This window comes from Artibeus jamaicensis, unplaced genomic scaffold (assembly GCF_021234435.1).
Source record: "Artibeus jamaicensis isolate MK-2021 breed Jamaican fruit bat unplaced genomic scaffold, CSHL_Jam_final contig_490, whole genome shotgun sequence".
In the NCBI taxonomy this organism is placed as follows: domain Eukaryota; kingdom Metazoa; phylum Chordata; class Mammalia; order Chiroptera; family Phyllostomidae; genus Artibeus; species Artibeus jamaicensis.
The window spans coordinates 3,328,608-3,342,560 of record NW_026521861.1 but is presented as its reverse complement, the minus strand read 5'-3'; the positions used below and the strand labels follow the sequence as shown (position 1 = coordinate 3,342,560).

Genomic DNA, 13,953 nt, shown 5'->3' with positions numbered 1-13,953 from the left:
TGAGACCCTAAGGGCAGAGAGACCCGAAGGGCGGATTCGCAGGAAGAGACTCCCCATCCTGGGTCTGAAATGAAGACGGGACCCTCCGGCTGCAGGGCCAATGGCTCTGGCAGAGGCCCTGCCCTTGGGCTCCAGGCTGTGTCTCGGCCGCGGAGGGGCCCCCTCACCCAGAAGTGGAATATCTGAGCGCTGAGACTGTGGCTTCTCCAGCCCGCCTCCCTTCACCAGGTTGAGCTTGTGAAGCAGGGGGAAAGCTGTAAGGCCAGGCAGCCTAACTTTCACTGGAAAGAGACCAGGAATCATCTTGCTTTTATTAAAAAGTTAGGCTGGCTATCTCAGGGAGGGCAATGCTTCAAAGTTGACCCAGTTCTAAGCAGCTGGCCCGCCTTTCACGAGCAGGGGGAGAAGCGCGTTTGAGGGGTGGCAGTAAAATCCCTCACCGGCCTTGCAACATGGGAATGTTGTTCTTAAACCTGACAGTGTTGTCCGTGGATCATCAGGAAGAACTTCCATGTGTGGAGAATTGACTCTTGTTCCTTCTGCTGGTGTGCACTTGGCGCTTGTACTAGCATCGAGCTTTCTCTCAGCCCAAGCCTTCCCCCTCAGCCAGGTGTGGCTCTCGAGGTGGTGATGCATCAGCTCTGCTGGCTGTGCACTTACTCAAAAGGGAGAAACAGTAAGCACTTTCTTACAGACCTCCCTCCCTCACTCCCAGAAGATGTGCCTACACACCACACTGGGGCCTGCTAGGGTGCTAAGCATGGTCTCCAGCTTTTATTGAGTTCTCTGTCAGGGACTGTGCAAAGCTCTGTACATGGGGACCTTCACTGAAGCCTCACACCAGCCCTCTCCAAGGCAGGACTTTACCATCCACTCTCCTTATCGCCGTTTTTACAGAGAGGAAGCAGGGGCTCCAGCAAGCACAGGAACGGAACGTTTGTTTGCCCACGGTCACACAGACAGGATATGGCAGAGCTGGGGTTCAGACCCAGGCCTGTGCTTTTCAGCACTGCCCTCTCTGTCTGAGGACTGGGCAGAGATGGCCAGGGCACAGCCCTGCCCTCAAAAATCTCAGCCTGGGGGTAGAGAGGACGTTTCCTCATGTGGAAGGATAATTCTCAGACCCGGCAGAATCCGGTACCGAAACTGCATGGGTGTTCTAGGGGGGACTGGGAAGAAGTCGTGGGGCATGGAGCATCCTGTGAGCCAGGCTCCGTGCTCCCTGCCTTGTATCCATGACTTCTTTTAGTTCTTATAGTAACCCTACAAGGTTTATTTCACAAATACTGGACTGAGGTTCAGAGAGGTTATGTAGTTTGTCCAACATCACACAGCTTACGGGATGTGGAGCTGGGCTTGACCTCCAGCGTCTAACTCCAAAGCACATTCTCTCTGCCCAACCCCGTGATAGAGACTCCATTTTAGCAGAATTGTCAGGGACGGAAGGTCTTGGAGAGGGTGGTATGGGGTAAGGAGGGAGATAGGAAGGAGCAAGTATCCAAGCTAGGGAAAGCGGGAGGGCCTGGGGAACAGCAGGAATTCCACCAGTCTTCCCACAAGTGAGCGATTGGCCCAGTCGTCATCACCATCCCAAGTCCATCACCTCCATGTGATAGGTAATGGCATGTACTGGCTGCTGAAAGCCAAGTTTCCTCGGTTCCAAGGAAGTGATGTCCACCTCCCACCCCTCCATCTCCTTCTGCCCCTCCTCTGCCTTGGACTGGCTGGGTAATTCACTAGGTGTGGTCGTCCACAGTGGGTGTGAACCTGTTAGGATGACAGATTCGCCCTGGGACAGCTCGTCTGAAAGGACCTGCGTGCATCCCGTGCTCTCTTCCACGCTCTCTGCTGCTCCCTACCTTCTGCCCAATGTGAAACACACCCTTTATTTTTTATAAATATTTTATTTATTTACTTTCAGAGAGAGGGGAAAGGGGAGAGGGAGAAAGAAAGGGAGAGAAACATCAATGTGTGAGAGATATACTACTGATCGGTTGCCTCTTGCACTGCCCCCCAAATGGGAACCTGGCCTGCAACCCAGGCATGTACCCTGATTGGGACTGGAACCGGTGACCTTTCTGTTCGTAGGCCAGCACTCAGTACACTGGGCCACACCAGCCAGGGCAAAACACACCCTTTAATGGCCTGCCCCTCTTCACCACCCAGTTCCCTAATGGTGACCATGCACTGGCTCAGCCATGTTGGCCTTGTGAAAAGCATGCCTATATCCATTTTCTCTGACCTTTTTTCATTCATCCAACAAGCATTTATTAAGTACCTACTGTTTACCAGGCAGCATGTCACGTGCTGCAGATTCCTGGGTAACCCTAAACAATTCCATCCCAGTTGAGGAGAGTGCTTACAGAGTGGCCAGGCCACCATCATTGACCAGAGTCACATCATATGTGGATGTGCAGCGAGGGACCGAGATAAGGAACCAACTGGAAAGGAACAGGATGCTCTGAGGCATGAACAGGAGACAGCTGTGCAAATTTGGAAGGTCGGAGAATGGGGTTCTGGGTAGAGGGAAGAACATTTGGCAAAAGCTCAGTGGTGGGAGGGAGTGAGGTGGGTGTTTCAGGGTCTTCACCACAGCCCCTGAAGGCAGTTCCCTTTGGTTGTTGTGATACCCATTTTACAGGCATTGGAGGTGGAACCCGGGAATGGCCTTCGCCCTTGAATGGGCCTGCTTTGTGGGCAGACCCTGAACAGAAGGGGCCCTGGGTTGCTGCCCGGTTCTAATGTGTGCATGGAGCACTGGCAGGAATTGTGCTCTCTGGGGGAAAACACACTGGCGTTGGGAGCTGGTTCCACCACGAAAATCCTGGGCTCCTCTTTGTTTCCCAGTGTCTCCATGTTCCCAGCGGGTCTGAAGTGGTCCGATCGCAGGAAGGAGCCTGGGAGCACACTGAGAGGCTGGGATGGGGCTCTGAGCTCAGTCCAGGGAAGATACATAACCGAGGAGAGACTTCTGTAAGGAAACCCCAGAGGCAGCCTTGCACAGTGGGAAGAGCAGAAGTTTTGGAGTCCAACAGACCTGGGCGTGCTTCAGAGTTTGTATCTATGTGACCTTAGGCAAGTCAGGCAAACTTTCAGAGCCCAGGTGCCCCTGCTTGTGAAATGGGAGTGATGATCCCAATGTCTTCATGCCCGGAATGCTCAGCATGTGGTGAGGTCTTTGCAAACACGGGTGTCTTTATTAGCTAGATTTCATGACACTCGGCGTGCAGAACAGGTCAATTTGTGATTTGTTTAATCTACAGGAGGATTTCTCATTTAATGAAAAAAGTTGCTGATGGCTCTTTTATATAGAGAGCCTCTCTGATGGCTTGAAAAAATCAAATAATTTGTTATATGTAACTGATTTGCTCAGGAGCACCCAGATGCTCAGCTTCATAGAGAACTAAGCTAAGTGTGCCGGTGTTGATGCAAAAGAGCCCCTAGGGGGCGTGCCACAGGGCTCTGTTCTCTGACTCTGACCAAAAATGTTTGTCAGTGCCTCGGATGATGAGATTTTGATGTCACCCTGCTCAGATTTATAAGGTGCCATGGGGAGGAAGGAGAGAGACAAGCCAGCTTCCAAAACTGCCTTGCAGAAGACTGGAATGAAGTGGACATACCTGTAGTGGGGGTTTACCTGAGAAACCAGTGGCCCAGGTGTAGGCAGCAGGCTCGGGTTTTCCTGGAAGCGGGAGTGTGAAGTGTCAGGGTGGCCTGGGAGCTCAGGGGAAGTCAGCAGTATGATGCCTCTTCAAATCCTGGGCGTGCATTCACGGACTTCACCTTTCTTCGAGCGCGCTCATGGAAGTTCAGGGTTTAGGAAGTTCAGAGGGAGGGAGGTGGTAAGAATCTGCTTCCATTCTGCCTTCTGTGTCTGCACTGGGGAGGTTGGGTTCGGCTCCAGGGCACCCTGTGAGAGCAGGCTGCAGGAGGGCAGTCTCCAGGGGGGAGGACCCAGGGGGAAGTGGGGAGGGCAGCCTGGAGCAGAGGAGATGCTGGCAGAAGGGGTGTGGGAAATGCTTGCTTCAGGAGAGGAGTTTGACCTGCTCTCCGTGGTCCCACGGCGGAACCAGTGGACAGAGCAGGAGCTGGCATGGGTAGTAGATTCGGATTACTATAGGGAAGAATGCCCTATGGTCAGCTGCCCAGAGGTCGAATGGACTGCCTTACTTGGGACTTTCCTGTCACTGCTAGATGTACGCAAGTACCGGGCAGGGCTCGGTGACCTTTTGGGTTCCCTTCTGGTCCTGAGAGTCTCAGTTTCCTGTTCTCTGATTGGCCAACGTGGCCCTTTCCAGTTGTGGCTGAAACCCTGGGACAGCACTCTTGCTCCCTCCACTTCTCTGTTGAGATTCCCATTCCTGTAGGTCAGGGGGGTGGCGTCAGGGCCTAGGGGCCAGGGGGATAGGGTGGGTGACCATCCCCCACAGTGGGAGGCTGTTCTCAGAGCCTCCTCTAGAACCTGAGCACTTCTGGTCCAAAGTCACAGAGCCTGTGACGACCCAGTTGGACATGAGCCCCAGCCTCTGACTCTAAGCCCCCCTCCCCTCCCAGCTGATTCAGCCTCAGTGTGGAAAGCTGAAGTTGTCTGCAGTGGGGGCCATGGTCTGGCCAGCTGCAGAACTCCAAATAAACCTCCCCCAGCCACAGGACAGCCCAGAAAACAGGGACTGTTAGAAGTGAGGTGAGGGAGAGCACATTAGCAGGCATATCTCAACTCTGCTCTTTTCCAGACCTTCCCATTTTAACGACAAGGAAACTAAAGCCTAAAGGAGTGAATTGAGTTGGCCAGAACCGCTGACAGAACCAGACTCCATCCCTGTTTGTTCTCCCCTTCGGGCCCTCGGGACATTTCCTGTGTCCTCTGCAGGCTCCTACAGAAGGGAGAAGGTGTCCTGAGGGTTAATGGGGGAGAGGTCACCCAGGAGAGTGCCACAGTGGCACATTGCCCAAGACTTCAAGCTTTCAAAATAGCCTGGCAAGCCCCGGCTGGTGTGGCTCAGTGGATTGAGCGTGGGCCTGTGAACTGAAAGGTCACCAGTTCCATGCCCATTCAGGGCACATGCCTGGGTTGCGGGCCAGGTCTTCAGCAGGGGGTTTGCAGGGGGCAACCGATCGATGTATCTCTCGAACATTGATGTTTCTCTGCCTCTCTTTCTCTCTCCCTCCCCATCTCTCTAAAAATAAACAAAACAAAACAAACAAAAAACCCTGGCAAGCCTGTAAGCTTCCTCGTAGGGGCCAGGAGTAGCCTCCAGCTGGCAGGGAGAGCCTGCCAGGGAGTAGCCTCCAGCCTGAGGGAGTGCTCCTGGGCGGGGTGTTGGGGTGCAGTGCTGAGATGTCTTTTCTCATCCCTGCAGTAGTGAGCGAGGCCTTGGCAAACCTCTGTCCCAGCGGAGGCCGGCCCCCTACCCTCTGGCCTTCCTTCTCTCGCCATAGCTGCCTCTGCAGGCTCCTCCCTGCCTCCCACCCCTGGGGCTCTCCAAGCTCCCTCAGCTTTCCAGGAGTCAGCGAGGTGGAGTGTGAGGCCTGAGGCTGTGCTGTGGATTGGAAAGAACACTGGGGTTGGAGTCCAGGCCTGCCACATCCGACTGTAACCTTGGGCAAGTCAACCCCTCGGAACCTCAGCCTCTTCTCCTGTAAGATGGAGCCTTACGTGCTATAGGGTGGCTTCCGCCCCTTCCTCAGGTTCCATGAAAGTCGCTATGCTCTGTCTCTTGGCTGACCAGGAGCAGGCTCCCAGTCCTGTAAGGGGAGTGGTTAAAGCCAGACAGACAAAAGCCGGAGTAAGGAAGGACACCTTCTTAGACAAAGCCAGCACTGCCTTAAATTAAGAGTGTGCAGAAAGAATTGATTCCTCTGCACCTTGCTCTTTTCACTTCTCCCTCGGTAATGCTCCTGTGGGCAAATGTCGACAATCTAGCTCTTGGGATAGCTGCAAAGTATTTAATTCCGCCAATATCCTGGAACAACTTGATGGATGATGCCAGAAATGTCCTTGAACGTAGAACTTGACACACTTTTTTGAGTTTATTCCAGGATCAGTTTCTAGCAGGGGGATTGGAGAGTCAAACAGTTTGCATTTCTCATTTTGATGTCTGTTGGCAAATGGCCCTCCTAAAAGAACTCACATCTCTCCTACAGCGAACTAGACGTGTCTGTTTCCCCATGTCTTCATCGGCCCCGGGGCTTGCCGAGCTGGAATGTTTTGCCAGTCAGCTAAAGAAAAATAATGTCTTGTAGTTCTGATTTCTTTTTTCAGTGACACATGAGTGCGTATCTTTTCGTGATGGATCTGCCATTGCATTTCTTTTTGGATAAATGCTATTTACATTCCTGGCCCATTTAAAAATTTTCTTTCTTTTTTTAAAGATTTTATTTATTTATCTTTAGAGGGGAAAGGAAGGAGAGAGGGAGAGAACTGGCCTGCAACCCAGGCATGTGCCCTGACTGGGAATCGAACCGTGGTTGCTTGGTTCCCAGGCCCGTGCTCCATTTAAAAATTTTCTATTGGAAAGTTCAGCTTATTACTTTGCATTTAGAGGGTTGTTCCTGGGGAGTGGTCTCCACTGGGGCTTGGTGGTGCTCAAATCAGGTTCCTCTGGGACTGCCTCCCGGCCCCCCGAAAGGCTGTCCCGAGCTTGCTGTGAACAGGTGTAAAAGTCCCGCCCCACCCCCATCCCCGTGCTGGGAGCTACATCAGAGTAGGGCTTGTGGTTGGTTGGCTGTGGTGGGGGCTTGGTGTTGGGCCTGCTGCTTCTGGGATCAGGGGATAGCAGGCATAGTGGGATGGCAAGCCAGGACCCGTGTCTGTGTGCAGCTGCGTGAGAGTCCAGAGTTTCCGTGGGGAGCTTGAGTTGCCGGGGTCATATCTGCACAGGAAGTACCCCGTTAGAGAGTGTTTTCCAATAAAAAATGCACTCAAAGTTGTTGGTGTACACAGTAAGTGTGACATCCAGAAATGGTCAGTTGTCTGTTTCCCTGGGTAAATAAATATCAACATAAATAAGAAAGATAAAGTCAGTGAGAACCGATTCACCGCTTGTACACTGTCGGGAGCAGGCTCGCAGAGACTGTGGCCCTGTGGGCACTGTCAGGAGGAAGCCGGGAAACACAGGGAAGGAACCTCCACAGCAGGGCGTTTGTTTTGGCCCCGCAGGTACTAACTAAGCACTTCGCGTGCATTTCCCCACTTAATCCTTATGCAAACTGTCCAAGGCGTGTGCTCTTACTAACCTCTGTTTACAAGCAAGGAAAGGGAGCCTCAGAGAAAATTAGATAATTTGCCCCAACTCTTACACCAAATAAGGAGCAAAGCTAGGATTTACTACTGAAGTTGCTGGGCGCCACACATTGGGTCCCCCTGTCTTTCCTCCCCAGCCCCGACGCCTCGGTGGAAGCTGGAGGGAGATTCCGCACCGAGGGTGGGAGATGGGGCTGTGGTGTTCTGGCCAAGTGCCCCCAGCCCCCAGCCCCCCTCAGCAGCACAGCTGGCACCTCAGAATACAGGGCCAGGAGAGGGGGGCCCTTACTTGGGGCTTTGGTGTGCGGCCTGGGAGGGCTGGAATCTATAGCTCACGCCCTTCCCTGCATGGGCCTGGGTGTGAGCGAGGGTGTGGGGAGGGGGCCCGCTCCCTGGGGGTGGGCTCTGGCCAAGTGAAACAGGCTGAGGTCAGAGGAAGGGGACCACCCTCCCCAAGGGAGTGCCTGGATGACGTGACTTTTGCGGCGGTTGGAGGGGGAACACGGGGGAGGAGGTCGGCTGTGTGTTTCTGTCTCACCTCCACGCCTGGCCAGATGGGGAATCGGTGCGGGAAGCCCGGCCAGATGCAGCCTCTGGCAGGCTTCCCTGGCCGCTGTGCGAGGCTCTTCTCCAACCGGCTTGGCAGGTCCCTCCTCCCACTCCCAGAGGGGACAGGGAGCCAGTGACGTCCTGGAGTTGGCTGTGGCAGAGAAGAGGGGTCTCCTCTGGCCACGCAGCAGGAAGCAGCAGGGAGACGTGGGCTGGGGCCCAGAAGACGTGGCCTGGTACCCCTTTACTCACTCCAAATGGCTCTGCATTCTGAGCCAAGTTTGGGGGAGGGAGAGGAGGTTTATAAGGTCTGCTCTCAGATCTGGAGACTGGGAACGAATCGAGCGTGAAACAAAGCCTGTGACTTCTAGCGCTTGGTCCCTTTCCCTTTTCAAAGTTGCTAACGCTGTCCCCCCATCGAATGACCTTAGGTCTCCGTCACTCTGCACTGTCCAACAGTGAGCAGCAGAGCGCCCCTGGCTGCCAGGAACTGGGGTCTCCCCGCTCCCAGCTCTGAGCTCTGTCCCAGTCATTCCATCGCAGCCCAGACGTGGTCCACCTGGGGTCCCAGGAGCCTTGGGGTGGGGGTTTCTCAGTGTTTGGGTGTCCTCTCCTAAGCTCCCATTTCCCCTTCGATTTTTCTTGGACCCAAATAATTTTGAAGCCTGCCCTCTCCTGCCACCAGGCCTGGCCTCCCCTTTGTGCCTGCTCCTCGCTCAGGCGCTCTTCATCCTCATCTCCCTCCCCTCAGTCCTTAAATCTCCACTTATGCCTGTGCTTCCCACCCTCTCCGGTCCCAGACCACTCCAGGTTTCCCACCCAAGAAACCCCTCAGCGTTGACGTCTGCTTCTCTGCCTTCCTCCCCTCCAACTCTCTCCTGCCCTTGACATTCCCACAAGCTTCGGAGCCAGGGCGACTTCGGCTCACTGCCTGCCGCTCACTGCCTTGGGCCTGGGGCTCCAGCCACCCCAACTGCTCCTGGTTCTCCCCCAGCTCCGGCCATGGCACCCCCATCCCCACCCTCCAGCCTTGGCCTGTGACCTTTCTTCTGCCTAGGACACCCTCCCATCACGGTCACCCCCTCGAGTTGGCCCTGCTTACCTTTCTCAGCCTTCATCCTCACCTCTCCTCCCGCATCACCTCCGGTGCCTGTCCTCTTGTTCCCCCAGGGTCACGCGTGTCTTTCCGTCTCGCCTCCTCTGCAAGTTACGTGTTGGTGCTGATCTTTCTCACGGGTCTGGGCGCTGCCCTGGGGCTGGGACTGTATTTTACTTGACTTTGGGTTCGATTGCCTGGAGCAGAGCCTGGCACATTGTGAGCACTCAGTGCTGCTTTCCTGGACTGCACTGAATTCTATCGGACAGAAGCGACCTGTCTTTACTGAGGATCTACCTCATGCCCACTGTCCTTAGAAGTTGTCGGGCAAGCAAGGGAAGCCAGATAAAATCCTTGCTTTCCAAGAACTTGTGGAACAGTTGAGAGTTCTAGGAAGGGGTTGGGGAATGGACACGCATGGGATTGGCTGAAGTGGTCGCTGTAGCTGCAGGTGCCCTCGAGGGTTTTAGTAGAAGAGAGAGAGGGCTGTGGGCAGAGAGGCTGTTCGGCCCGGAGGAGGGCACGGGGTGGGGGCCGGGTGAAAGGTGGCTGGACCAAACTGCAGGCTCGGGACCATGAGCAGGCGGAGGAACATGTTTCTAGAGGTGGGTAGCTCTCGCCTAGTTCTGCAGTTAACTCTCCTGTGGGTGCTTCCAAGGGCAGGGCAGGGTTAGCGGGTTTTGAGTGCAGTTTCTCTATCCTGGAAGCCAAGCAGGAGCTGATGGCGTTCCCAGTTGTGCTGCTGGATGGAGGAAGTGTTACTGCACACACGCTCTTCGGGGCCAGCGAGCTGTCCAGGCAAAGAGAGCAAGATGTTGCCGCCATCGGCTCTTTCCAGTCCGCGGTGGAAGGGAACCCAGTTTCTCCTCCACGAGCCTGGGAAACCTGGTGCGCTCTAAGACAGGCTTCTCCTTGATCAGCCGGGTACAGCCGTTATGTGCCAGCGTTGGTGATCCGAGACACGGGGATCTCAGAGGCCCAGTGAGTTTCCTCCGAGGCTAACGGACGTCAACATGACCCCTACCTAAACAAGCTTGTTGTGCGCTGGACGAAGGGGCAGAGGCAGTCCAGGGAGGCTTCTAGAAAGAAGGCAGTGGGTCTCGATTAGAATTAGGCAGGCTGCAACCCAGACATGTATGTGCCCTGACTGGGAATCAAACTGCGATTATCTGGTTTGCAGGCCCGCGCTCAATCCACTGAGCTACACCAGCCAGGGCTATTTCTTTTCTTTTTTTTTTTTTGATTGCCATTTTGGTTTATATATTAGAAACCCTTGACTAGGCCCTGGCTGGTGTGGCTCAGTGGATCAAGCGCAGGCCTGCGAACCAAAGCATCGCCAGTTTGATTCCCAGTCAGGGCACATGCCTGACTTGCAGGCCATGTCCCCGGTATGGGGTGTGCTGGAGGCCACCACATATTGATGTGTCACTCCCTCTCTTTCGCCCTCCCTTCCCCATCCTCTCTAAAATAAATAAATAAAATCCTAAAAAAAAAGAAACCCTTGACTAGTCCAAGGCCAACGAGGATTTGTGCCTATGTTTTCTTCTCAGACTTTTGCACTTTTCTTGCTCACACTGAGGTATTTGATCCATTTTGAGTTGGTTTCTGTATGTGATGGGAGGCGGGGTGCCCTTCTGATTGAGTCCCACTGAGGTCCCACCCACGCCACCCACCCCAGTCGGCAAGCAGTGCTTCGTTCTCGGGCTTCAGGTCTCCGCTCAAACCTCCTCTCCTGAGAGAGGCCTTTCCTACCCATCTGTCTGTCGTAGGAGCTGCCTTCTCTGCAGTTGGTTTCCGTCACTGCTCTCCGTGGTAGCGGACCATCGGAAGTGACTGTGTGTGTGTCTGACACTCCCCGCGCCTCCAGAGGACAGATTGCCAGGCTCCCTGCAGGTATGTCCAGCACCAGGTGCAGGGCCTGGCACTCCGCCGCTGTTCGGTCGTTGTCTGTTGAGAGCAGAAAACTTTTTGCTGAAGGAGCTAGTGCATCCCTAGTGGATTTCACGAAAACTGTCTGTCTAACGGTCGCTGGGCTCACAGAGGGTCCAGTGGGGAGGGATTTTCCAGCAAGCTCACAGACAAGTGGTCACTCATCCCCTGCCCTGGTGATCCCATTACTTCGAAAGACAGCGTCTTCCACCCTTGGGCAGCTCTGGTTGGAAAGTCCTTCCCACACTGGGCAAAGATCTGCTTTCCTACAGTTTGCTCTTACTACCCATCGCCTTCTTTTGGCTTCAAGGGGAGTTGGACCTTCCGTACTGATGGTCCTTTAAATATTTGAAACCAGCTGTCATGTGTCTCCTGAGTGCTTCTCTGGGCTCAGCACCTCTAAGTCTTTCAGCTGTTCCCCCTGGAGCCGAGCAGGGCTGGACTCTGACCCCTCAGTCACTGATGTAGGCCCCACGGAGGTGGGGACGGCCGCAGGCTGCTGAAGAACGCAGAGTCCCAGCTCGGGCTCAAACTCATGAGCCCCAGTCTCTTTGTTTGCTTTTCCCCATTTGAGCTGGTGAATTCCAAACTGGAGGAAGAAGTTTGAGAAAAAGCACTGACTACAGACTTTCTAACTTACTCTTCGAAATACAAATTGCACTGTAATACTGCTTTCTAGCTAAAGAGTATTTTTTTTCTCAGCTAGTCCAGTGATCTTTTTTGTATTGGTCCTCCTTCGTGGTTCTCAACCTGTAACAGCCAGTCAACTCACCTGGGGAGCCCTGCAGACCACCTGTGTTCACCCCACCTTCCAAGATCCTGACTTCAGTGGCGTGGGCTGGGACCTGGGCGGCAGTGTTTTAAAGCCCTCCACACAGGTAACTGTGTGTGCAGACAGGGTTTGAAACTTTGGCTTCGAAGCGCTGGCATTGGCCAGAGAACAGGCTAGGAGGATATAATTGTTTTATAAGATGGAATCTCCTTCAGGGGTGTCCAGCCTGTGGTCCACGGTCTCAGGTTGGCTATGACTGTGGCCCAACACAAAACCATCAGTTCACTTAAAACATTATGAGATTGCTTTTGTGATTATGTGTTGCAATGTATTTAATGTGTGACCCAAGACAACTCTTCTTCCAGTGTGGTGCAGAGAGGCCAAAAGTTTGGACAGCCCTGTGTGAGAGCCAAACAGGTTCAACAGAAGTGAAATAATAAAGAAATGTACAAAGAATGAAGTAAAACTACTGCATTTCTCCTTGTCTGAATCCAAATAACCGCTGTTATCGGCTTGTTATGTTTTTCCCAGTTTTACAATGTACGTGTATGTAGGCACACAAAACCCCCGTACACATACCTCCCCCAAAGAAATCTAATTCAGTAGTGTATGTGCTGTTTTGTAATCTGTTTTTTCTTTCTATCCTGTGGACATTTTCCCGTAGCGACACAGAAAGACCCTTCTTGTCTTTAATGCATGTGTGAATCCCCACTTGACCATTTTTAAACCAACACATTCAGTAATCCTTACTTTTTGTGGTTACAAACAGTGCAGCAATAAACTTCTTCACACAAGCAACACACACACACGTGTGGATAAATTCTTAGAGATGAAATTGCTATGTGAAAGGGAATGCAGATTTGGCATAGAGATGGCCAAAGTGCTCTCCAAAGAGACTGTTTCAGCTACCCCCTGCAATAAAACACCTAATGACAGTTATCAGCCTCGTGTCAAAAGCCGAGCTTGGCTGAGCACAGCGCAGAGGGGGGTGTGAGCGTGGCAGCCGGTGGGAGGAAACCGTGGGGTCATTTCCCCCGCAGGCTGTGTGTGGAGGGGGCGCCGGCCTCTGGCCTTGCCTGGCCGCTGTGTTTCCCAGGAAGAGGAAGCCAGACCGTGCGTGTTAACCTTTGCCTCGCTCCCCAGGGTGTGACGATGGAGTGAGGCACGTTCACAGGATGCGCGCATCCGGGTCAGCGGGCCCTGGTCAGTCACTGGTTTGGGAGTGTGTGGGGTGACCGTCCTCCTTTCCAACCCTTTCCTAGATCCCCTGGGCTGTATCCAAGCCCGTGGGAGCCCGGGCTCGTGATCCTTCTTACGGTTCAGGAGAGGATGCCTTTAAGGTTTCCAGGACTCTGGCTGCTGAATGTCACTGTGCATCTGGAGCTTTTATCAATTTCCATAGCAGGGTGAGCCTCCCCCCCTTAGCCTTGGCACAGGGCCACCCTCTCTGGGCTCCTAGGCATTACCCGAGATATTCATTGCCTATTGCTCGCCTTACTGTAGGAGCCCCTGGTTCGAGGTGGTCAGACTCATTTGCTCTGATAAGCTGGCTTGGGGCCAGAGGGTGGAGGCAGCGTTGGAGGGAGGAAGGTCCAAACGTTTGACCATGTATCCTCAGGTACCCTGCTTAGAGCTCTGGAAACCCCAAGTGGGTGTCTCTCTAGAACCTGGGCTAACTGAAGACTCTGGAAACTTTCACGGGAGAGACTAGAATTCTAAGAGTGCAGAAGATCATGCCAGGCACTTTGAAGGGAAAGATGGGGAAAGGAGGTCATCTTTACTGAGCAGCTACTGTGTTCCTACTCGTGTTCTCATTGACCTTCACAGTGAGGCAGGTAATACTACCCCTGCTTTCTGGGTGGGGGGCGGAGGCTCAGAAGCAGTGACAGCTTTTCATGCAGCTGATCTGGTTGAGTCTAAACCGGGAAAATTAGAGCGCTGGACCCACTGATGGTTCCTTATCCACCCGCTGTCCAGGTGGCCTCAGTCCCGACTAGTCACCCAGTCATGAGGCAGCAGGTGTCAGGGCAGCAGCGTGAATCACAAGGCACACCTTTGAGGCAGGGACTCTACCTTGTTCTTTTGTAGCTGTTGAAGAGAATGAAGTGGTCGGGCCTTGGAGCCAACTCCACCTTTGAACCTGAGCTCCAGCCCTTGCCACAGATCTGACCTCAGGCAGATCAGTCACCTCCTTAGGTCTCTTTGTTTGAACTGGACATGTTTACAGTACCTTCCTTATAGAATCATTGTAAGGGTTAAATGAGATAATGTGAGTAAAGTGCTTTGCGATACCTGGAACGTTGGAAGTGCTCAACCAGTACTCTATTCACTCATTTCCTCTCCGGGAAACATGAAAAAAAGAAA

General features: G+C 53.5%; 1 protein-coding gene across 3 annotated transcripts in view; it reads left to right on the top strand.

Moving 5' to 3' along the window:
* Positions 1 to 13,953, top strand: part of SH3PXD2A (SH3 and PX domains 2A) — a 222,019-nt gene that overhangs the window by 24,224 nt on the left and 183,842 nt on the right. The window contains exons 2-3 of one of the 3 annotated variants that reach the window (XM_053668389.1): positions 10,658 to 10,781; positions 11,520 to 11,695. The exons of the other annotated variants lie outside the window; for them this stretch is intronic. Of the exons in view, the coding sequence (XP_053524364.1) occupies positions 10,658 to 10,781; positions 11,520 to 11,695 (300 nt within the window). The remainder of the gene's footprint in view (positions 1 to 10,657; positions 10,782 to 11,519; positions 11,696 to 13,953) is intronic. 3 annotated transcript variants of the gene reach the window in all.